The sequence below is a fragment of the Poecilia mexicana genome, unplaced genomic scaffold (genome assembly GCF_051168715.1).
Source record: "Poecilia mexicana isolate PSO_F unplaced genomic scaffold, ASM5116871v1 scaffold_2, whole genome shotgun sequence".
In the NCBI taxonomy this organism is placed as follows: domain Eukaryota; kingdom Metazoa; phylum Chordata; class Actinopteri; order Cyprinodontiformes; family Poeciliidae; genus Poecilia; species Poecilia mexicana.
Window position 1 is genome coordinate 44,968,934 of NW_028263371.1, and position 22,475 is coordinate 44,991,408.

At 37.2% G+C, this 22,475-nt stretch overlaps 1 protein-coding gene across 1 annotated transcript; it reads right to left on the minus strand.

Annotated features, from left to right (window-relative positions):
• Window positions 1-265: 265 nt before the first annotated feature.
• On the minus strand, window positions 266-21,152 carry LOC106922748 (transient receptor potential cation channel subfamily M member 2-like). Its single transcript, XM_088001604.1, has 29 exons — window positions 20,761-21,152; window positions 18,368-18,501; window positions 15,681-15,772; window positions 14,789-14,838; window positions 14,109-14,274; window positions 12,902-13,082; window positions 12,664-12,827; window positions 12,393-12,579; window positions 12,139-12,200; window positions 11,859-12,059; window positions 10,987-11,089; window positions 9,914-10,035; window positions 8,862-9,227; window positions 8,433-8,504; window positions 7,992-8,108; window positions 7,789-7,918; window positions 7,572-7,717; window positions 6,448-6,560; window positions 6,245-6,346; window positions 5,848-6,061; window positions 4,463-4,581; window positions 4,235-4,367; window positions 3,745-3,916; window positions 3,444-3,624; window positions 3,185-3,366; window positions 2,111-2,243; window positions 1,142-1,184; window positions 965-1,009; window positions 266-840 (listed from the first exon to the last, which is right to left on the minus strand). The coding sequence occupies exons 1-29, from the start codon at window positions 20,787-20,789 to the stop codon at window positions 751-753; spliced, it is 3,849 nt and encodes a 1,282-aa protein (XP_087857730.1). The 5' UTR covers window positions 20,790-21,152; the 3' UTR covers window positions 266-750.
• Between the last annotated feature and the right edge of the window lie 1,323 nt (window positions 21,153-22,475).

The following is a 22,475-nucleotide window of genomic DNA, read 5'->3' on the forward strand; positions in this document are numbered from 1 at the left end:
ATTTTGCTGCATAATTCTGGATTGAGAAGATTTTAGTGCACTGTCCATCCCTGCTGTCTAGCCTCCAAAGGTGACAATGCCTAGTTGCTATGGAAACCTTTGTCCCTCTCTGTGGACACTGTCTTCTCCTCATTACACCTGATAGGGCTTTCCTGCCTGAGCTTGCTCTTATCCCCCTTGAGGAAGCTCCTCATTCCCTCCCAAGGTCAGAGTGTAACTAAGACAGTGTAACTGTAAACTCATACATCACACATTTCAAACCAACACAGATTCATGTTTTTAATTACAGGTTGAGCAATCATTGCATTTCACTCAATATCGATTGATAAGCTAGTCTGACCCTACAAATAAAAAAAAAATTAACAGTTTGATTTAATTATTATAAACAACATCCTCATTACTTCAACACTGAAAGAGAGAAAAGCAGATAAGTCAACGTCTACTTCTGGCCTTTAAACCCACATTACCCATAACTTATGTCACCACGTATTCAACTAAGACTCATTTAATTTAGCATCTAAGCACATTTCGTCCAAAAAGTAAGAAATACAAATTGATTTAATAGTTATATTTCTGCTAGAAAAATCAAGAAACCTGCAGCAAGAAACAGTAATTTAGTACTTTTTCAGAGCTGCAAGGAGATAAAAAACACAAAGCATATTTCTGTCTTATTCAGAAGACCAACCCATTTATGGCCTAGTGCCATGATCCATATTTAAAGTAGACATGGCAACAACGACTGTGTCCATCTCACTCGACAGTACTCTGTGGCTGAGTTTCTTTCGCAGGAGCACCCAGAGATTTCAGACTGTCCTCAATCCTCTGCAGTGCACTGGTGACCTGAAGACACAAAGGAACCAGCAATTTAACCAGCTGCAAAGACAGTGATGAAGAAAGGTGGGAATAAAACATAATTTATGCAGTGATATAGATCCAACAGTAAAGATTGATTAAATCAGTTAACCTGTCCCTCTAGTGTATCCATTCTCCTTTGCAGTGCATTGGTGACCTGGGTGACACAAAGCAATGATAGGCAAGCAATTTAACCAGCTGCAAAGACAGTGATGAAGAAAGGTGGAAAAAAATATTTATACAGTGATATAAATCCAACATTAAAGGAGTCATTAAATCAGTTCATAACCTGTTCTTCTAGTTTCTCCAGCCGTTCAGTTAAGGTGGTAACCCTAAGAAATCACACAAAATAACATGAGTGAGTAAGACTTTGATGAGCTGCAACTGGTCTAATAACATGCTTTTCTCATATTTTATATTAAACAAATTACATTGTTTACTCGGTTTATGCAACAAAACACATTATTCACATAGAATAAGCAAAGATTATAAATTGAAGTCATTTTTCACGGCAGATGAGTTTGACGGTAACACTTTATTTGAAGGGAGGTGAATAAGACTGTCATGACACTTTCATAAACATGACATAACACCTGTCATGAACATGAATAATCCTTCATGAATATTTATGACTGTTGTCATAAAGCGTCATTCGGTAAAGAAATCATTACTGATATAAATTTGTTATAAAAGTATTACTAATTTCACTTTAAAAATTAGGTAACTTTATGTTATTAAAGGTAAAGTTTAAACAGTAATGATTTCTTGGTTAATGTCAAGTTGTCATAACAAAGACATTTTGAATAATGTCAACTTTGTATTAAAAGTGTCATAATTTACTGAATGACGCTTTATGACAACAGTCATAAATATTCATGAAGACTTATTCATGTTCATGACAGGTGTTATGTCATGTTTATGACAGTGTCATGACAGTCTTATTCAACCCCCTTCAAATAAAGTGTTACCAGTTTGATTTACCATGAATACAAAAACACTGGATTTGAGCATCAAATTAAGTTTAACTCAAACAATAGAGTGTTTTAAAGTCTGGACCACAGAATCATAAAATGCAGCACAAGTTGTGAAAAAAAATCAATAAAAAATATAGACAAGCATTTACAATAGGAAACCCTTCCTTCATGTAATTTAAACAAACATTCTGCTTGGCTTTCATTCAGAAGCACATTTAGAGGTATTTAGCCATCTAATAGCCTGGATTTGGCTAGAAGAGAGAGAACTTTCTGCAGGATTGTACTTTTGGGATGAATCCTGGATGCGCCCCTCCATGCTCTGGCTCTTCGCCTGCCGTTCAGATATCATATATGTGTCCCTCATCAAGGCTTCCCAGGACAACAGCTCCTCTTCCTCTTTTCCTCTAAAATCCTTCTCTGAAAAAAAAGAAGAAAAAAAAAAGAGTAGGGCATGATTTGCATCACCATCATTTTCACATTTGTTTCTGTCTGGCTCTTTCCTTCCAAAGAGCCAGAATATCTTGATCAACAGTTCTTTAGGGATGTTTTCTAACAAACACAAGGTGATTTATAGAGCTTTCAGCTGAAAACTTAGCTATCTAGTGTATGATTAGACAATGTGTGGTTCTAAATCAGGTCTGTGACTGATTTTTTTTTTCAGACTTTCAGATACTTTTAATTAGCCTTTCTTTATTTCTTTAATCCTGACTAAAGAAGGACAAAAACAATTGTGAAAGACGATAGTTTTTGTCTCAGGTGCTACATCTGGATGGAAAACGGGTTAAAAAAAAAAAAAAGCAACCAGAAATTGAAGAATTTTAGAAAGTTATTCAACAAACATAAGGAATCTAAAAATCCTCCATTTACTGGAATCGACTTACATTCAGATTGAAACAGCCAGTCAGAAACTCTGATGTTTTTTCATTATTAATGAGCACTTCATACCTGAAATTCTGACAACAAAATTCTTCGATGTGTTAGTTATTTTTGTGTGAAGAAGACTCAAAGTTTGCTACTTTTTGTAAAAATATGATAAACTTTCAATAAATTTATTATTGGTTTAAACTTATAAAACCATGTTTTGCAGCAACTGTTCTTTCATACAGAGTGTGACATTGTTTCTATTCCTATCTAGATAATTACTAAGTACTCATGTCAGGAAAGTTGGGAAAAAAAGAATTTCAATTCCTACAGAGAAATTTGAATAAGCTAAATGAGGAACTGGCAGTAAATATGAAAAGAAAAAGGTGGTATAAACATTTTGCACAGTAAAGATGGAGATAATCATCAGAAGCAGTGGATCTGAGATCACCTCTTGTTAATATTACACATCTAGAAATCAGGGACTAAGGCCTTACTGAACTCAGTCTCTCTGGCTGAAGCGTCGCATCGCCCCAATTTTCTGATGAAGAGGTAGAGATGACTGAGGATGATGAAAGGAGGCGGTGGGGCTGGGCGGCTATAGTACTCTTTGATCAGCTGATATCTTTGAAACTTCCAGATCCTATCCGTGTTGTCATGGACCTCCTCGAAAGTGTAGCTGTACAGGTGGAAGATTAACAGATTCATTATGTTGAAAACCAAAGCTGACAGATGATGTGGGCACTATGGACTCACTTAAAGATGGCTATGAGGAGGTTGATGAGCAATATGTTGGCAAAGAGCAAGTAAACACAGAGCATGACGATGGTGAGCCACTCAGGGAACGCCGGCATTTCCTTGTTGTTCAGCACAGGGCACTTGGGCTTCATGGGATCTGTACCATTCATGCTGCATGAATTCATATCAAATTTAGCATCTGCAGGAGACAAAACAAAAACTAGAACATGCAGCATCACCAAGAAAACTGGCGTCACCTACAGAGAGATTCTGATTTCTCCTCAAGTAATAAAACTGCACTGTGCACTTCTCCACTCACTGTCAATATTTTCAGGGAAATTTCCAAATATAACGAGGTACGGCTCGTAAATAGCCCCGCGCATGATCCAGTCCAGTCGATTGTCATTTTCGATGAGGATGCCTTGTTTGGCCACACCGTACGCCACGACCCAGATGCTCAGGAGAAACATGAAGAAGAACAAATCCCTCATCTGCAGCACAAAATTACATTAGAGGGCAAAAAGACAGAAAAATAATTAACTGCAGGTAAATATCACCATCTTAATAACAATAAATAATTCACACAAGTTCTGTTTTTAGAAAATCAGACTTGGAAAATCAGATAAGGAATAAAGTCTGGAAAAGGAGACACTGGAAAACACTAAAATTTTTAAAGACTGAGTACTCTGCTGAAAAAATTTCTCCAAACACCAGCCTAAGGACTACAGGGTCATAAATATCATGTTATGTATTGTTCTAATTGTTCCCACATTTTATCAGGTTCATTTTCATTCATGCAAACTCCTCACCATCTTCCTAACTATGATGATTTTAGGTCCCAACGTGCGATTGATGGTGAAGATCGCCATGAGGCGGAGGCAGAAGACCACAAAGTCGATGCACAGGATGATTTTACCTGGGTAGAGCAACTTGGTTGTCAGCCTGAAGTAAAAAATAATAATAATAAGTTGGTGAGTCACAGATTACTGAGTGGCTTGAAAGACTTTCCATGTCTCTCTGAGAGACAGAGAAAGTACCTGAATGCAAGTCCTAGACAGAACAGCAGGATGGAGATGACATCCAAAATGTTCCACAGCTCTTGAATGTACACCTTGGCTTTCTCACAAAACCCAAAATGATCAGGATCATAAAACAGCTGAGAGAGAAAACAGAGATTCAAACTGACATGTCAGACTTTTATTATCATCAGATATTTATTCTGAATAAGGTTAAATTTCATCGCTAACCTCCAGAGATTGAATATTAGAAATTAGTTAAAAGTAACAGATACCAAATATGTACATACATCGAATAAAAACAAATTTTTTTCTCACTGTCTGAAGTTAAATCTTACCAAACTTTTCTTATTTCAGGTCAATTAGAATTACCCAAATTATTGATATTCCCTCAATGCCAGAAAATTAACAAGACAATTTTTTAGACATTTTTTTTTTTTTTTGTAACTTTCCTAGAATTCAAAAGTTTACATTTGGTCAGTATCAAAAATAACTGTCTTTCAAAATATATGCCTTGAGTTAAATCTTTTGGGATTCCCTCCACAAATTTCTGATAGGTTAACTGACACATCTGAGCTAACTGGATTCACATCTGTGGACATATTTTAAGGCCAGACCCGAAGCACACTACAGTACACCAGTTGAAGGCCGGTTTCCCGCAGTTTTTATAAGTGTCTGTTTCAGCATAATTCTTACAAAGGCGTCAACAGAAATGTGACCATTATCAGCATCCCCAAGTTTATTTGCAGTTTTGTTTGAGATAATGTAGTATTATTTTTTTCCCCAAGTTGGATATCTTCCGTTTTACATATGTGGTTAAGAGGCGCCACCTACTGGTATGGCTGCCTCAAACCAGTTTTAAAATGTGTGTTATTGACCAATGTCAGTAGTTCTCAAGTTTTATCGCTGAGTCACTAACAGCTCACTCTGTAAATTAACCCACCTAGTTAATGTTGGTAGGTCTGAGTACTTTTTAAGCTGTTGTTCATTTGCGTACTATAATTTTGTAATTTTTTTATGCTTATGTTAAGTTAATGCAGTGGTTCCCAAATTGTGGGGCGCGCCCACTAGGGGGCGGGAGCAGCGCCATTGCACCATGAATGAGATAAAAAAAAAAAAAAAAAAAAGAAAAGAAAAAAAAACCTCTCAGGGAGCTGTTCATGTTTTAACCCCATTTTGCACAGAGGCTTTTTTTTTTTTTAAATGTATTGATGATAGCAAAGGGGAATATTGTTACAAATATTCTTGCTGAATAAAAGTATTCAAAGTTATTTTCAGGGTGAGATTTTGGTATTAATAAATGGAATTCATTACTCACTGGCTCTTCTTCAACTTCATACATTAAGAACCTAGCTGGAGAAAGGATAATTCTCCAAACAGTGCCCATTATATTTGCAGCATCTCACCTGTCTGATCTCCTCACAAACCAGAGTGAACAACCAGAAGTAGAGCACCAGCTCTGCTATAGATGGAGTTCTCTGGAAGTCGACCATCAGGACGTAAGCAAACAGGAACAGGAAGGCGAAGTACGAGACGATGTTTCCATAAAACTTGACCTGAGGAGCGCAGTACAGTCCAAGCAGTCTGGACCAGCAGTTCGGATATTCCACACTCTGCTTACTGTGGGCAGAAACATCAACATCAACATCAACGTGACTCTCATTTGATCAAGAATTGCTGCTTATAAAGAAAGAAAAAATTCACTCATAATATACAACTTATACAACTCAGAGTGTTGTACAAAAATTGACAGCAAATGTTGAATAGGTCTTTAATTGAATCAATCAGAGATTGTCCTCTCACGAGCAATCCGAATTATTGTTCCAAGTGCTGTTTTTCTCTTCCTCCACAGTCATTTTTATCTCCTCTTTCTGCTCGATTTCTCTCTGGAGGTCTTCATCGCATCTAAAAAGGAAAAACAGATATGAATGTGGAAAATGTGGAAATGTAATGCTTTACAACTTCCACAGTTTTCACTTACACAATCACTCCCATTAATAATTCACCTGAACGCCAGAAACTTGGTGTAGATCAGAGGGAAGAAGACCATGCAGACCAGCACCCTCCACACAGGATTGTTGACTGAAAGCTCACCACACCAGATCTGAGTAAGAAGATCCTAAAGCACAAAAGTCTTATCAAAAACTTTGAACAATACATGGATATAAGAAGGCAGACTGTTCAACATCACTGTTTGGGTCTGTATCCATGATGTTCATGCACTATGCAGTCCCATGTTAAAGCAATCTCTTTGCCCTTTTTCTCACTTTGTAACAAGACAGTCAAAAAACCTCAATGTATTTCTTTCTTTTCAATAATTGCATGTCCTAATGGCAGATGGTAAGTAAGAAAAGTAAGAAGATCCTAAAGCACAAGAGTCTTATCAAAAAGTTTGTTATATATGAGTGTAAGATGACAACACTGTCTTTGACTCTCTAAAAATGATCTTAAAGACTGGAGCAAACAGAAATGAGGGATAACAAGACTTTTGAACACCACTTTGTGGGCTACTGTTCATGATGTTTCACATTATAGCCACAAACTATTTCTTAAGATATGTAGATACAAAGTTGTCTTACTGGTAGATTTATGGGGCCTTACGTTATTTGAAGGAAAAAAAATAAACTTTCCTGTACACAGAAACGTTTTTCTTTTCCTTCAGTGTCTCTATAGGGGCTCCGTACAGGAGAACCTCCACCCCAGTATCAGGACTTTTTCAGAGATATCCCTGAATTATGTTCTATCCATCTCCCCATTATTTTCATCACTGTGTTTCTATGTCAGAATGACGAATTCAGGGTGAGCTGCAGTGTTAGTTTAAACACATGCAAATTTGCACATAGGCAAGAAGATTAAGTATTGGTGTCACAAGAACACCTTCTGCCATTAGTTTCCAGTGTTCAGATTACACACAGGTTGACTCTGTTTACTAAGTAGGTGACTCTTAAAGAAAATTATTTAGACTGGATTTTATCTAGGGTCATTAGAATGCATTAGTATACAGTGGGTTGCATTCAAATGCAAGTGCTTTTCAGATTATTATATATGTAAAGAAAAGGAACTTCCTTTTGTTTGAAATGTCTGCTTAATATGCCCTGAATTATAAAATCTAAATAAAAATCTGCTTCACCTGAACACCTAACTCAGCCACAAATTTTTTATTATTGGCCTCCAGTGCCAGTCTCAGGCACGTCGTCTCGCCCCAAAGGCTTGAGATTCGAACCAGCAGCTTCTGGGCTCGCTCCTCATCATTCTTGTAGCACTTGCTGAACACACCTAAGGACACACAGGCAGGTCAATAAATCCCAGCTAGGTCTGTAAATGTTCTCTTTACCTCTGTCTCATACCAATCGCACGATCTTCAAAGTGACTGGCGAGCTCCAGCATTTCCTGAGGCTCGTCTGCATCAATTGACTCCTCAGCCATTTTCTTCAGGATCTTACTGGCAGCCAGAGCAGCAGATATGCAGTCTCCACACTGAGCACAAACAGAAATGCATTAACCATTTTGAAGACACTTTCTTTAAACATGTGCAGGAGTTTTTAATCACCTGATCCCAGGTGATTTTAGAAAGCTCCTTGTTGTTCTGGACAACTGCCCAAAGGAAAAGATCTCTGCCTGCAATCCTCTTGGCTTCATCGTCCCTCTGAGTTTCAGGTTTATTTTCCTTATAAAAAGTGAGGGATTGGATTTTTGGGTTAACTGGTGAGATATACTCTGGAAAACATTGCAGAGTCAGTGATCTCATGAAAGTCAAATAAACAACAGGTTGATGAAATAATGAATAAATTTCCTAGACACTGTGAAAACTACACAAAGAAGCACAATTTTACTTAAATGTTCACTAGCACTGATTCACATCTAATCTCTAGAGTCAGAAATGTATGAAATATATTAAGTTGCACTGCCTAGATATATTTATCAACATAAAGGCCTTCTCAGAAATATTAAGAAATTACACACAAAAAAAACAACAAAAAAAAACAGTTACCGTGTGTGGCACCTGGACCACATGCTGAACCAACTCTCTCGGCGTCCATGTTTCTCTTAATGGCGGGCTATTCTGGGTAATCAGAATCAGAATTGATTGTATGTTTAGTTTAGTTTTTTTATTTGATTATAGTTGCAGTTTTTGAGTTAAGCATCAAATGAGAAAAAAACTCATCCTGATCGTTACATCTAATTTAATCTGTAGAAAAGCTGTGAGCATAAGAAATGACTGCATTTCAGGCAGTAACATTACTGCCTGAAATGTTTCAGGAGACCAAGTGATGTTTTTTTCTGGCAGAAAAAAACGTCATACAAGGTATTAACAACAGAGATGCCTGTATATTTGAGTCATTTAATGAAAGTCAATTACTTCTTATTGTAGGATTTTGTTTCCACCCACTTAATAAAGTTCATAATAAAACATACTCACATATGGCATGTCCTCTCTGCACGTATTACGTTCTCCACTCTTGGAAGATGGATAGATGTGCTTTGTGAATTTTCCCAGCAGGTGGCGCACTTCATTAGAGACGTGTTTCAGGGAGATGTCTTTTCGTGCTTGATCAAGACCATTCATGTCCAGTGCCTTCCTCCTGGTGCTGCTGCTGCTGGTAAATTTCATCTTCTTGACCAGCTTGTACAAAAAAAAACAGTTGGGCAAGGTTTTGTAGAGATCACAGAGGGTGTTGTCTTGCAGAAAGTCCTCCAGACACAAACCGTTCTCCAGGAGCAGACTGACAAAATCAGGCTTATTGCAAACCAGGGCTAAACGCATGAAATCGTGGAGGTCACTGGACTAAAGAAAGAAAAAAGAGAATCTTGTTAGCTTGGTGGAAAACCAACCAGTTGGAAAAAGTATCTACAGGAACAGATGCATATGTAATCTGACAAGCTTATCGTTGTGAAATATGTTTCATTCTCTTTTAATACTGTGCTTGATAAAATAACTTATTTAACTGTGATTTTTTTTTTTTTTTTTTTTTTTAGTGATAGCATTTGTTGAATCATTTTTAATTAATTCCAGCAGTTTTTATTTAAATTGTCCTTTGTACAAAGTCAAGTTTTTATCATAATGGTGTTTTTCCCCATGGCTGATTTATTTCATAATGACACTTTAAAACTTAATAACTTAATAACTGGGAGATTTGCCCAAGGCAGTGAGCCAAACAGGCTAGGAACGCCTCAGCACAGAAGAACAGGTTTAGGTGAGTGTGTGGAGGGGAGGGGAAAACATTACAAAACTATGGGGCACTGGTAGCCAGTAGAGGCTTTTAAATTCAGAAATAAAATGAAAATATAAATACTGTAAATAAAACCATGACAGAAAGGCACTTTTTTGTCCAGTCGAAAGAGAGCAGGTGCTCTAGCACCACCTAGTGTCGATCTGTGAATGTTTCTATGTGCTACTACTTAAATCACACGTTTAAAAAAATAAAAATTAAGTAAGATTTTATAATCCACAGTGCTCTGAAACAAACTGACCTTCCACATCCTTTCCTCAGTGAAAATCTTAGTCTCAGCTGAATCGACTCTGTTCCAGGTGATAGCCAGCTCCAGATGCTTCTTCCAGGACTTATCTTCTTGTGATTCAGCAGTCTTGAAAGCTAAAATACACACTTACTGCTAAATGTCTTCAGGATATCTACAGAACACACACTTATCAGCTTTTACTTCAGGAAAATAAGTTTAAGAACACAAAGTACTGAAATTGTTTTGGCTGAGAAAAACTGAAATCCCATAGACAAAAGTTGGTGTAGATGTCCTCAAGTAGCTCAGTAAGCAGAACAATTATCTAACGATATATAAACACAGAAGAAAATGTATTAATGGAAACTTGAGACTAAGCTTTTGAAACAGTGGAATCATCATAATATGAGGGTTCAGTGATGTAGACTCACACTGTTTTAGTGCATGGAGCTTCTACTAAGCAATATGCATTAAGTCCAAAATACAGCAGATCCATTTTGGAAACTGATCTGATGGACAATCGGGTTGGATAATGTAAAAAAAAAAAAAAAAAAACTAGAACACGTTAAAATCAATGGGGTCTCACAGACCGCTATTATGGTCTGAGCTTTGTGTTACAGAAATTTGAAGACAATGCCATGCATGAGACAGGAAATGAGACACAGAGGCAAATTAAAAAAAACATCCAATTTGGGTAAAGATACCAAGTTAAATCTTTTACTTGTGAAAAAAAAAATTGTTTCGTTAGAAAGGGCAGGAGCTCAGAAGTACAGAAAAAGATGAAAGAGTGAAATGGTACATGTATCTCTATTGTTCTCTGATTAACACTTGAAGCCTTCGCAGCTGGATTTATGCCGAGGTTATAACCACATATATGGTTCTAAAAATTGGATGACTTAAAAAATCAGTTGATAGCAGTGAGTTTTATTTTTGAGGTAATAAGAATATGTTCCACACTTTTCAGATTTATATTTGAAAATATAATGTAAAAATCATGTTTCGATTGCATTCCAAATAACAATAAAATACACTGTGGTCTGCAGTTGTAGCATAATATTTTAAATACATTTGTAATTCACAGTAGTTACCTTTCAAAAGAGCATCAAGGATTGCCACATCCAAAACCCCCTGATCATCTTTCTTTGCTCTGAATATTGTCAGTAAATCAGACTTCTCGACTATCTTCTGAATCTGGAAACAGAGCAGACAAAATGTATAAACCCACAGTGCTGTTTTAGGAAGGTTACTTTCAGATCACATTTAAAGAAGAAATATATCGACATGTCTCATATCACATGATTTACTACCTACACCAGTTAATCCAGTACATCCAATTGAGTTTCAAGTAGGATATGTAAAATAATTTATTTGTACTAAATGCCAAAGCAAACATTTTCTTCAAAATCGGTAGATTACATACAATTTATGTTTGTTTGTTTTTTTTCCCCCTAAGTTGTGGTGCTTATTGCTGAAAAACATAGTTTTTCAGCTTATTGACTTCTCTCACGTCAAGGGTGACAGAGGGACATATCTGGAGGACACAAAGGAAATGCCATCCAGATCTGATGTGTATTTTCAAAATAAGAGCCCATCAAAATAAAGTTTTTTTTTTTCTTAGTTTGTTTTTTCCCCTAAGTTGCCGTGCTTATTGCTGAAAAACTTCCTGTTTACCACTGCATCCTCTTGCCTCAGGGTGATAGAGAGACACATATTTGTGAGTTACCCCACAAAGGCAGGTTTGGCTAGTTAGTTAGTTATTTTATACCTGAAGGGACAAAGATGTACCAAGACATGCCTCTGCAGCCAATTAGGAAAATTCAACTGCATAAGAACCATTTGACCAAAGAGGCCAATAGTGAGATGGTTTTAGCCCAAATAACGCCAAACAGTATGACCCATAACAAAACCACCACAGTGTACCACCACATACCACGGACTGGAACATCATCACTTCACTAACCATATTTTTCCATGCTTCGATCTGGTCGTCTTTGATGTGTTTGTACTCTTCTCCAAAATACTTCTTAGTCAGCTCCTTGATGAGAGTGGTGGTGATACTATTGATTGGGAGTCCAGACACTTGAGCGATAACATCTGCTATCCTCCCAGAGCCCTGCAGGATCACGCACGGTGTGCCTTTTTCAATGGCATTGTAGATGGTCTGACAGGAGACAAAGATGAGAGCTCAGTTCACTAGAAACTCAAAGATTCAAAGAAGATTTTGGAATCTGTTGACTCACTTTGAGCGTACCTCCTCCTCCGTCCAACACCACACAAACCACTAGGGTTTTTATTGTAGTCGCTGGAGGGTAAACAATGAAAACAATTATTTACAGTTATTAATAATTAAGGATCAAAGCCTGAGGAAGCCAAGATGACCAATGCAAAACATGGCAATTTTCCTGCCTTTCTGTAATTGTACATACTTTATTATTATTATTATTATTATTATTATTATTATTATTATTATTATTATTATTAATCTCCTTTAAACCTTCAGTTCCAAGAGCTTGGTCTGAGATGTATTGCTCTAATTCCGTGCGCAGCGGGATCTCTGCACCATAGACGTCTTTGTCACTGGTCCCATCATCAACCAGCAGGAAGTGGGAATGATTGTTATCAAGACAGGCCATATTACCCTGACCTTGTGTGTCAATCACATATTGAGCCGGGAAGCAACCCTGCAGCCAAACACAATGAAAAGTATGAAGGAAACATACAAATCTATTCACAGGAATAATGTGAAGCTCAAGTGTTCAACTTACTTCTTCATTTACTAATTTATCGTTGTTGTGAATTACTCGCCATGGTGCCACTCCAATAGCCACTATTTTCCGCTTCATAGTGTTATTCAGGGCACAGTCCCTCACAGCCTGTCCCACATGCATCATCACACCAGCGTTGGTACCGCCGGTGATGATCCACGCACCTACAGGTGATGAAGTATCACTGTGTGTGTTTCTGGCTGATATTAATCACACCTATCTTTATTTTTCTACTCACCTGTAGTCTGAGCAACTTTGATAAGTCCTCTGTGAAAAGCCTTCTTCAGGTGGGACTTCAAGTAGAAGTTCTTGGCTCCTCCAGTCACAGAGATGACCAGATTGGGACGTGGAAGTTTCCACTGTTTTGTCAGTAACTCATAGAGAACTTCAGGTTTGGTGTCTGTGAATACTCGTACATACTGGTAATGAGCAAACAAGAAGTGACATCAGAATGCACAGGTACACATTTACAGTGTCTTGTGAAAGTACTTATACCCAATGAGGTTTTCCAAAAAGAAAATAATAATAATAATAATCTTATTGGAGTTTTATGCAGTATGCAGACACAAAGTAGCTTGTAATTGTGAAGTGGCAGGAAAATAATAGTTTTTCTATAAATTTCTTTGACAAAGAAAAAACAGAAATGTGTATTTACATACAGTGCATCTGGAAAGGATTCTCTTTTTCCATATCTTGTTATACTACGGCCTTATGACAAATCATATTAAATTAATATTTTTCCTTCATATTCTACATATAAATACCCCATTATGACAATGTAACAAAGTTTTTAGGTTTCTTGTAAATATAATAAAAAAAAAACAATACATCACTTTTGTGTAAGTATTTATGGCCTTTGCCATGAAGCTTAATATTAAGCTGCTCCCACTGGTAGTACTTGAAATGTTTCGACAGCTTAAACGGAGTCCACCTGTGGTAAATTCAGTTGATTGAACTTGATTTAGAAAGGCACACACGTCTATAAAAAGCCCCACATTTGACAGCGCAGGTCAGAGGTCAAACACCAAGCATTAAATCAAAGGAATTGTCTGTTGACCTCAGAGACAGGATTGTCTTGAGGCACAAATCTTGGAGGTGATCAAGAACCCGATGGCCTCCAAATGGCTACCATCAAACCTGCTATACCGATTTTTGTTATAAATCGGTATAACAAAATTATTATACCGATTTAAATTATACCAATTTAAATTGGTATAATATTAATATACCAGACACATACACAAAATGCTTAGAAGATAAAGGAACACTATTTCATTGTACTTGGGAATGAAGATAAATTGCTCTTTTCTGGATGAAAACAACAGGACCAAATAAGCAATGGGTCAGACAAATGTTGCAGAGGTGTTATCATTCATACTGTGTATTGTGACATAATAATAACAATAATATAACCTTAGTGCTTAATATGAAATAGAATGATTTACCTTGCTACTCTTTTGACCACCAAATTTGATGACTCCAAAAGCATCTGTTGACACCTCGTGGACATGTTTGTCTTCGTTACAGGTACGCTTTTTGAAGTCCTCTGGCTTGCTGGCTTTATCGGTGGAGTCAAGCTCCGAGTATCCACTACAACATCCTTCCTTATTACTGTAAAATAAAATACAAATTGCATAATTTCACATGCTTATGTTGGTAGAAGAAGTTTAGACATGTAGGTTATGCACTACGAGAAGGATGTTATCATACCATCCTTTATGGGAAAGGATACCAATCCTTTATTACCCTGATTTGCCTTTGCATTTCAGACTGTTGGACTGATCTTACTTCTTATGCATGAAGCCATTTTTCTCACCACTACAAGTTCAAGCAGGTAAATTAACATCTAAGAAGTTAATGGAGTTTGGCTGTAAGCTTAAAAGATTGCCAGAACTGAACATTGTTAGAATTCATTACATATTTTAAACAAATAGATACGTTTTAGTTGCTTTTTTGACAACACAAAACACGACAGTTCTGTAGATGCTGGTGTTTCAGAGGACTTTAACTGGAAACACAGTAGACTCAAAATGAGAAATAACAGCAGTCAGTGAAGTTTCCTCTCAATATTTGTGAAATATTTGTGCAGAAATCAAAAGCACAGCTTAGTGGCAAATCATCCTACCTGCAGCATTCCTTTTTTGTTATGTTGTTCTTGATCCACGTGGAAATTTGCTGGAAAGAAGAGGTAATAGACAAATGTTTAGATGCTGTTTTGATTGCCAGAGTATGAGACGACCATGAATGAATCTCATCTCGTCTGTTGAAAGGAATATACAATATAGACTGTGAATAATAACAACAATGAAAAGGTTTTTTTCAGACTGTTTTGTTGGAAAAGCATTCAATGTCCCCTTTTTCACCGAGTTATATTACAACTACAAGTTTCAATGAATTTATAGTTTGTTTTTTGTGAAAACAGAAAGTAGTGAATAACTTTGAAGTGAAAGAAAACATATGCATCATTTTTTTTTAATGTTTTCACACAAATGAATTTTTGAAAGCTTTGGCATGTATATGCATTTCCCTAAATAAAAATGAGTTTCTTCAGAGTTACATGTAAACTGCCCTAGACACAATATAAAGCATGAAGTGCCAAAAAAACTAGCTTGATCACCAATCCTCAAAGGATATTATCAGATATTATCATTATATCATCAGATCTTTCTTTCATCGTGAAAGACGATAAAAGACTAACCTTTGAGGTCTTTCGTCCTCAAAGAAGGAGGATCTCTTATTGACGCAAGAGAACCCAAGACAGTTCTCTAGGGTTGAGAACTGTTCAATAATGTTTTGGATAGTTCTCAACCCAATTTCAGTAGTTACTGCAGGGCTGACCCTATCAACCTGGACGAGATTTTATGTAGCGGCTCTGAACTCCTGCAGGTCCCCCAATCAACCCTCCAGATTATATATAGATAAACTCAACAATTTTTTTTTTTTTTTTGGTTTCGAAAAATAAATGTCAACCAAACCACAAATTACCTATTAACTGAAACTATTGAAAATATTCACACCTGATTGCTCTGATCCTGTAGGTTGGAGGCAGAAGGAGAGCTCAGTGATGTTGCAGAAGGACCTGGGGTTTCATTTAAAGGTATTAATACATCTGAAAAGAAAAAGAGAAGCATGATTCCAGAAATAAAGTAAAAAACATGAGATGCGTTAGTATGTTTACTGTACTGTACAAGTAAAATACACAATGGATTTGCTGAAATTCAATTAATATCAGATTGAAATTATCACAGTGAAACTTTAATAGTATCTGTGACACACCAAAGCAAACCAGGAACAAGTCGCTTAGAATTTGTTCCAAAAAACAAGTTGCTTGTTCCTAGGACCACAATGTTTCTCCACATATAGCATAATGTGATACAGAACGCTGCTGCTTGCGTTCTCACTAAAACCAGGAAGATAGAGCACATCACCCCAGTTCTAAGGTCCCTACACTGGCTCCCTATAGCTCACAGAATTGACTTTAAAATACTGTTTTTAGTTTATAAAACGGCTTAGCAGCAAAATAGACTAAAGATCTGTTAATGTATAAACCTTCCAGACCTCTCTGGTCTTCTGGTTCTAGGCTACTCTGCATCCCCAGAACTACACATGGAAAAGCAGCATTCAGTTTCTATGCACCACAAATCTAAAACAAATTTTCAGAAAACACCAAGAAAGCAGAAATAGTTCCTTTAAATCAAGGCTAAAAACCCACCTGTTTAACGCTGCCTTTGGTTCATAATACCTGGAACATTTATCAACATATTTGATGTGCATTTGTTCGACGATTTGGATGATAGAATTTGACAAAATGTAAAATCTATTGCTTGTTTCATGATTAGTGACTGTACTATGTGTTATAATGTAAAGCTCTTTGAACTTCCTTGTTGCCAAAATGTGATATACAAATGAACTTGAATTGACTTTTCAGTCATACATGTCGACACACAATGCTGGTGGTGGGGCTACAGGAAAGGGATGTAATAGAACAGCCTTTATCACAGTAAGGTATAATCAGGCTTCAGGACAACTTTCTGAAAGTTTTAGGACTGTTTTCTTGCTGATCTTGCTTGCAGAGTGCACACAAAAGTTTTCATTTCTGGGTATTTCACATCATTAGAATCCACACTTTTCGATTCTCTAAAAACTCAAAGTGCCCCAGGGAAGACTTGTGCCTGGTTTTGTCATGAGTAGTCTTATATAGGAATATAATCATGATTCTAAGTTGACATTAATCTGTACTTATGTAATTGTTACGGTCACTGATCTCTAGGGGCTCTCTTCATGAGAGAGCTCTCTTCCTTTGTGTTTCATCTCTACCTGGCTGCCACAGCTGAAATGTGTTGGAGCTCATCAGCCACCCCATAAAGAGCTTCATGCTGGAGATGTCAAATCCCTTTTCTCCCTGGGCCTTGATCTGAAGTGATCTTGTCTGTGAGCTGACTGTTTGTGGGGACTTAAATGATCTTGCTGTGAGCATTTTGTGAATAATTAAGTGTCTAACTAAAGTAGTGTGTTTCTGTTCACAGGGGAAGCTGGTTGGGGTTCTCTGCCATTTTTGTTGTAAACAGTTTTCTCCTGTTTTGTGGTTAGCCAGGGAGTTCAGGATTTTATTTTCTTTCAGTTCTCTTTTAGAAAGTGGTTGTTTTATGTTATTGTTAAAAGGGGTATTTTTGTTTGCTTTGGCCTTGGAGACACTGAAGCTTTTTCCTGTGTCATCTGCCTCCTGTGATTGAGATTTTACCTATCAATGTAAAATAAACTTTATTTTTTCTGCTCACTATCAACTGTTTAGATTGCTGGTTTTGTGTTACACCCAGTGCCAGAATTCACCTTATTGGTCTCTTGGAGAGGGATTGCAACAGTAATGAATTTGCACAACTGACTTGTTTTTACAAACCTACAGTCATTCTTCATTGCTTGAAGAAACTGTGATTTACTCAGTTTTCATCATCACTTTCTCAGCAGAGTAAAAGAAACCTCTTGCAAATATGTGAACAATTTCTCATTAGTTTGACACATATTACCCTCCGTTATCCAAAATAAATGTCATTAAACCAGTCCAAAGTCAAATTTTCTCACTATCTAAACAGAAATCACCTGTTCCTAAGTATTAGAAACTACATAGATAAGTATGAAACCACTGAAGCACCTCTTTCACACTCCTTGACTGACTGCAAAATTTCAATTACCATTTAAAAGGCGCCATGTTTGTGTTATTTACCAGCTTGGATGGAGGAGATCCCAGGCCGATGGGAATGAGAGTCAATATTGCATCATTTTTGTGTAACAGATATTATTTTCTTAATTTATTATTTTCTAATTGATTTTATTTTGGTTTACATTTACAGTATTTTCTGCTGTACAGAAAATACTGTAAATGTATTTCAGTTTTCAGCTCAGTTTGAAAAAATAAATACATAAATAAATGGATTCAACAAAACAACCTTCAAAGCATTGTGCATGATGGTGTGGGAGACGAGCGCACAACCCTTCTTCACAGGCCATCATAGGTTTGGGTCCCAGCCTGTTGACCTTTGATGCATGTCGTTCCCCCTCTCTTACATCCTGTCAATTTACTCTCAGATAAAGGCCACTAGAGCTGAATTATCCCTACTCTAATTCCCCCTCCCCCTCCAAAAAAAAAACAAAAAAAACCTAAGGCAACAGGCAGTTCCATCACATTGTCAGATTAGTTTTACTGTACCTTTGTTTTTTTCTTTCTTTCTTCCGATTTTCTTTGTTCCTCCTTGGGCATCAGACATTGTGGGAAGTTTTGACGTGATGCTTTCTGAAGCCACTTGCCTGACAAAACTTGTCCTCCCAGAGTGTAAGTTATACCTGAGAACAGTGAGGGGAGGGAGATGGAGTGATGTATGGGATGCAGGTATACACCAAATAATAGAGAAATAGGGGGGAATAAGGCAAGATATTATTATTATTATTATTATTATTATTATTAGATGTGATATTTAGCATTAATTGTCATGCAGCTAAATACATACAGAATCTTTTATACCAGGAAATTACTTTTTTTTTATTATTATTTTGCCCCATTTTTTTGCTCAGGGCTGGCCAGTGGCATAGGTAGGCTTAGGGCAAAAGCAAATGCAACACTCCATGGGGTACCAAATACAGGGGCAAGAATTAAAAAAAAGAGTAACTTTCAGTATTCTTTTGAAGTCTTATGAGTAATATGATTTCCTAATATGATAGATTCTGCACTAATTTACTAATTTATATTAAATGCTCCATCTAATAATGATACTTTACCCCATCATTCTCTACTATTTGGTTTATTCCTACAGCCCACACACCTCTTACTCCTCCCATCACTGCTCTCAGGTATGTGTTGTTCTGACTGGGGGAACAAGTTGGGTGAGTGTTGTAAGGAAAGTGACTTCAGAAAGCATCATGTCAAAACATTTCAAATTGTCTGATGGCCAAGTAAGAAAAAACAGAAAAGCAGAAGAGAAAAAATCAGAATGTTTTTGTTATGGATATATGACTCTGCATTCTTGTTATATTCATTTTATCTGCTTACATGCACACGGGTGCACGCCTACACAACCATACACAATTAACAGTGATAATTATTGATGATTAATAATAATTAATAGTAAATCACTGCAGAACGTACATTGAAAACTGTACATTCTGCACTTAAATAACAATAAGAGGTCATCTTTCGACACTGATAATCAATGATAATCAAATCACAACCTGTGAAGTTTAATGATTTTTTTTAATCTTCAAGACACAAAAAGTTGCATTACTGTGTTACAGCTACCACATACATGTTTTGAATCTGTAAAATACACTCAAAACACCTTTCTCTGGTTGGGTTCACTTACTCACTCACTCGGTAATAGGTGAGCTATGCATGTGGGTGCAAGTTTACAACGAACACTTTTCATGAGAGTTTTCTCTGCGGTGTTGAGTTATGATCGTTTCCTTGGAAGTGCTTCAGGCCTCTCACAGTTCATCTCTTCTGTCAGATGCCCACTTGCCTATGTTTGTATAATTGGACAATGTTAATCGTTGGATCCCAAATGCCATAACTAACATGCCTACATTCCAAGGTGTATACTTCTTTTTAACCTGTTGTGCGTCTAAGATTTCAACAGACCAAAGAGAGAGGAAGAATGCCAACAGATACTGATTTGGTTGAGTTGTAGAAATATTTGTCAAAATCACTAAATTTAAGATTTTAGGTAAGAGAATACATCTAAATATCAGCCACATTAATCACATCACAGTGTTTCAGTCATTTCTCTTGGAAGATGGCTCACTTCTTATGAGTATAAAAGTAGGACCCCTGTAGGTTTGTTGACATGGAGCAAATTGTTTTTACAAAGTTCAAAAGAGCAACATCATCATCAACAACCTTTCTACCAATGTTCCTAAAACCCTACTAGCTTTTTTAGACTAAAAATATTTACAATTGCAAATTGCGTTGTCTCTAAATCAGTTTGGGAGTCCAAGGCAGAAAAACGAAGATCCCTGCTGTAGATATGGGTTAACATTTATATTTATTTAAAAAAAAAGAAATGATCGAAAAAGTATTTTCTCTCGCGGTTACCTAACCTCAATAATCACTTTTGTTAATGGCAGCTCTCTCCCTTATAATAACGAGCACTTGTTGCAGACTAGATAAATTTTAGTGGCTCGGCTTGAACCCCAGGGTGATTATTTACTCATCGCCAAAGAAACCTATGGAGCCACCATTTTCCTAGAACCATGCACATAGACTTTACAATAATCAGAAGCAACAGTAGTAATTCCAGACTCAGAATTAATTTCAATGTCCACAATCGTCAACAAAATTATATATATATATATATATATATATATATATATATATATATATATATATATATATATATATATATATATATATATATATATATATATTATTTATTTATTTTTTTTTTTTTTATTAGTAGCTTTAGCAGGGTTAAGTGACAGCAGCTTATTTCAAAAGATTTACCAATTACAATTAACAATTTTTAGATATCAGATTACAACCATATTATCTATCCCTTCCTTATCCTATCACTAGATTTTCTAAGAGGCTTTGGGGAGCAGTCAGACCCATACCCAGTAGATGTAATGTCCCTTGGCAACATAAATTTTGACGTTCTTGGTCAGAATCTTGTCCTGATGAGACGAAAATCCCCTTAAAATGGAACAAAGTAAATCCGGTTCTTTATATCCTTCAGACTCTTAGATCCCAGTCAATCATTGACCTTTGTCCATTCACCAAGTCCATTGCAGCAGAGTTGGGGTCTTTAAGGCAGAGAGCAAGGCAGCGGTCGAATTCAGGAAACCCAGAACTGTGGGTACACGGGTCTTGTCCCTTTCAGGTGGTGCGGAGCCTTTAGCCTGTCCGTGGATTCCAGGGCGCCGTCCTTTGCTGTTAGTCCTACTGCGTCATGTTAGCTCCACTCCGACACCAGGAACAAAGAACCCTTTGCTTCCCCTTCTTAGAGTTTCATATATCTTTTGTTTACACGTATGTGTATGTGGATGGTGCACGTGACAACTCAACTGTCCACATGGGTGGTTCCTACGTGACCTCTCAGCCTTTGGAAAACACCTAATACTTTACCCACTTTCACTTCTCCTGTCTTTTTCCGCTCCTCCGCGAACATCTGTTTATACTTCCTCTTTTAAACGTTTTTACTCTGTTTCTTAACAGTTAGAATGTCTCACCCAAAAAGAGTCTTTTATTGGGGCCTGCCATAGCAATGCATAGGGAGAGAAGTATGTCAGAACTACAACATGGCGCCACTGTCAGTTACTACAGAGGAAGACTTAGCTGGTATTCAGAACTACTTGAGTTTTGAGTATTATATAACTGATTTAACCCAATCACTATTACACATGGGATTAGTGTGGCCATTTCAAATGAAGCTTACTGAAAATGTCAAAATAAAAGCCTTGACAATTTTTACATAATCTAATTGCTCTTTTGGCCATTAGATAACTGGTTTAACAAAACCACGGTTACACCCAGGATTAGTGTTGTAATTTCAATTGAAGCTTAATGACAATTTCAAAATAAAAGCCTCAATAATCCTCTCAAAGATAATAAAAAGATAATAAAAGCTGTGTAGCTTTTATTATCTTTTCCCCTCGAGTTACTTATAATATTAGATTAGAAGATAATAGAAGATATAATATTAAAATGTTTTCAAAATTTTGCTAGGGCTCATGGTTTTTTGTCAGGGTCCTTGAGACCGACGCTGGGTGTCTCACAAGTATAGAAACTCTGTCTCCAGCATCCTGTCTGACATATGCCCCTTTTCCACCGGCTCTACTCGGCCGGCTCGGCTCGACTCGGCTCGGCTCGCTTTAAATGCGTTTCTACCAGCCCTTTTCAACAGGGCTGGCCCTGCTTTTTAGGGTCCTGCTTCAGAGCAGGGCCAGCCGGGCCGGCCCTGGTTTGGTAGGTGACGCAAGCTTCGCTGCTGTTCACTGATTGGCTGAGGGCGTGGACAAGACGGAGCAGCGGAGAGAGAAGAAAAATGAAGGCGCAACATCTGAAACTCGCTGCAACACGGAATTGATGGACGATACAAACAAGCCGTTAACTAAAAAAGATGCCGGCTTTTTCCTTTGCTTCGGATTTCAATATTCAGCAGCAGCTCGAAGGAGCCGTGAGGAATGAGTCGTTTTTGTCAGTAGTGGAGCGAATGTAAAGCCTCGTTAGCCGCTTCGGAACCGACGGAGCCCCACGGTGAACACCGACGCAGACGCAGCTGACGCTGCTCTCCAGCCAGGTGAGCAGTTTGTAGATATATCTGTCTGGT

Bases quoted from the DNA above. Each gene is read 5' to 3' on its own strand.
- LOC106922748 (XM_088001604.1), bottom strand. From the start codon at position 20,789: ATGTTGCCAAGGGACATTACATCTACTGG. The intron at 8,505-8,861 runs GTGAGTATGTTT...CTGATTACCCAG, and splicing joins GCAGAGAGGACATGCCATAT to AATAGCCCGCCATTAAGAGA. The intron at 4,582-5,847 runs GTGAGATGCTGC...TTTCTCTCTCAG, and splicing joins TTTGTGAGGAGATCAGACAG to CTGTTTTATGATCCTGATCA.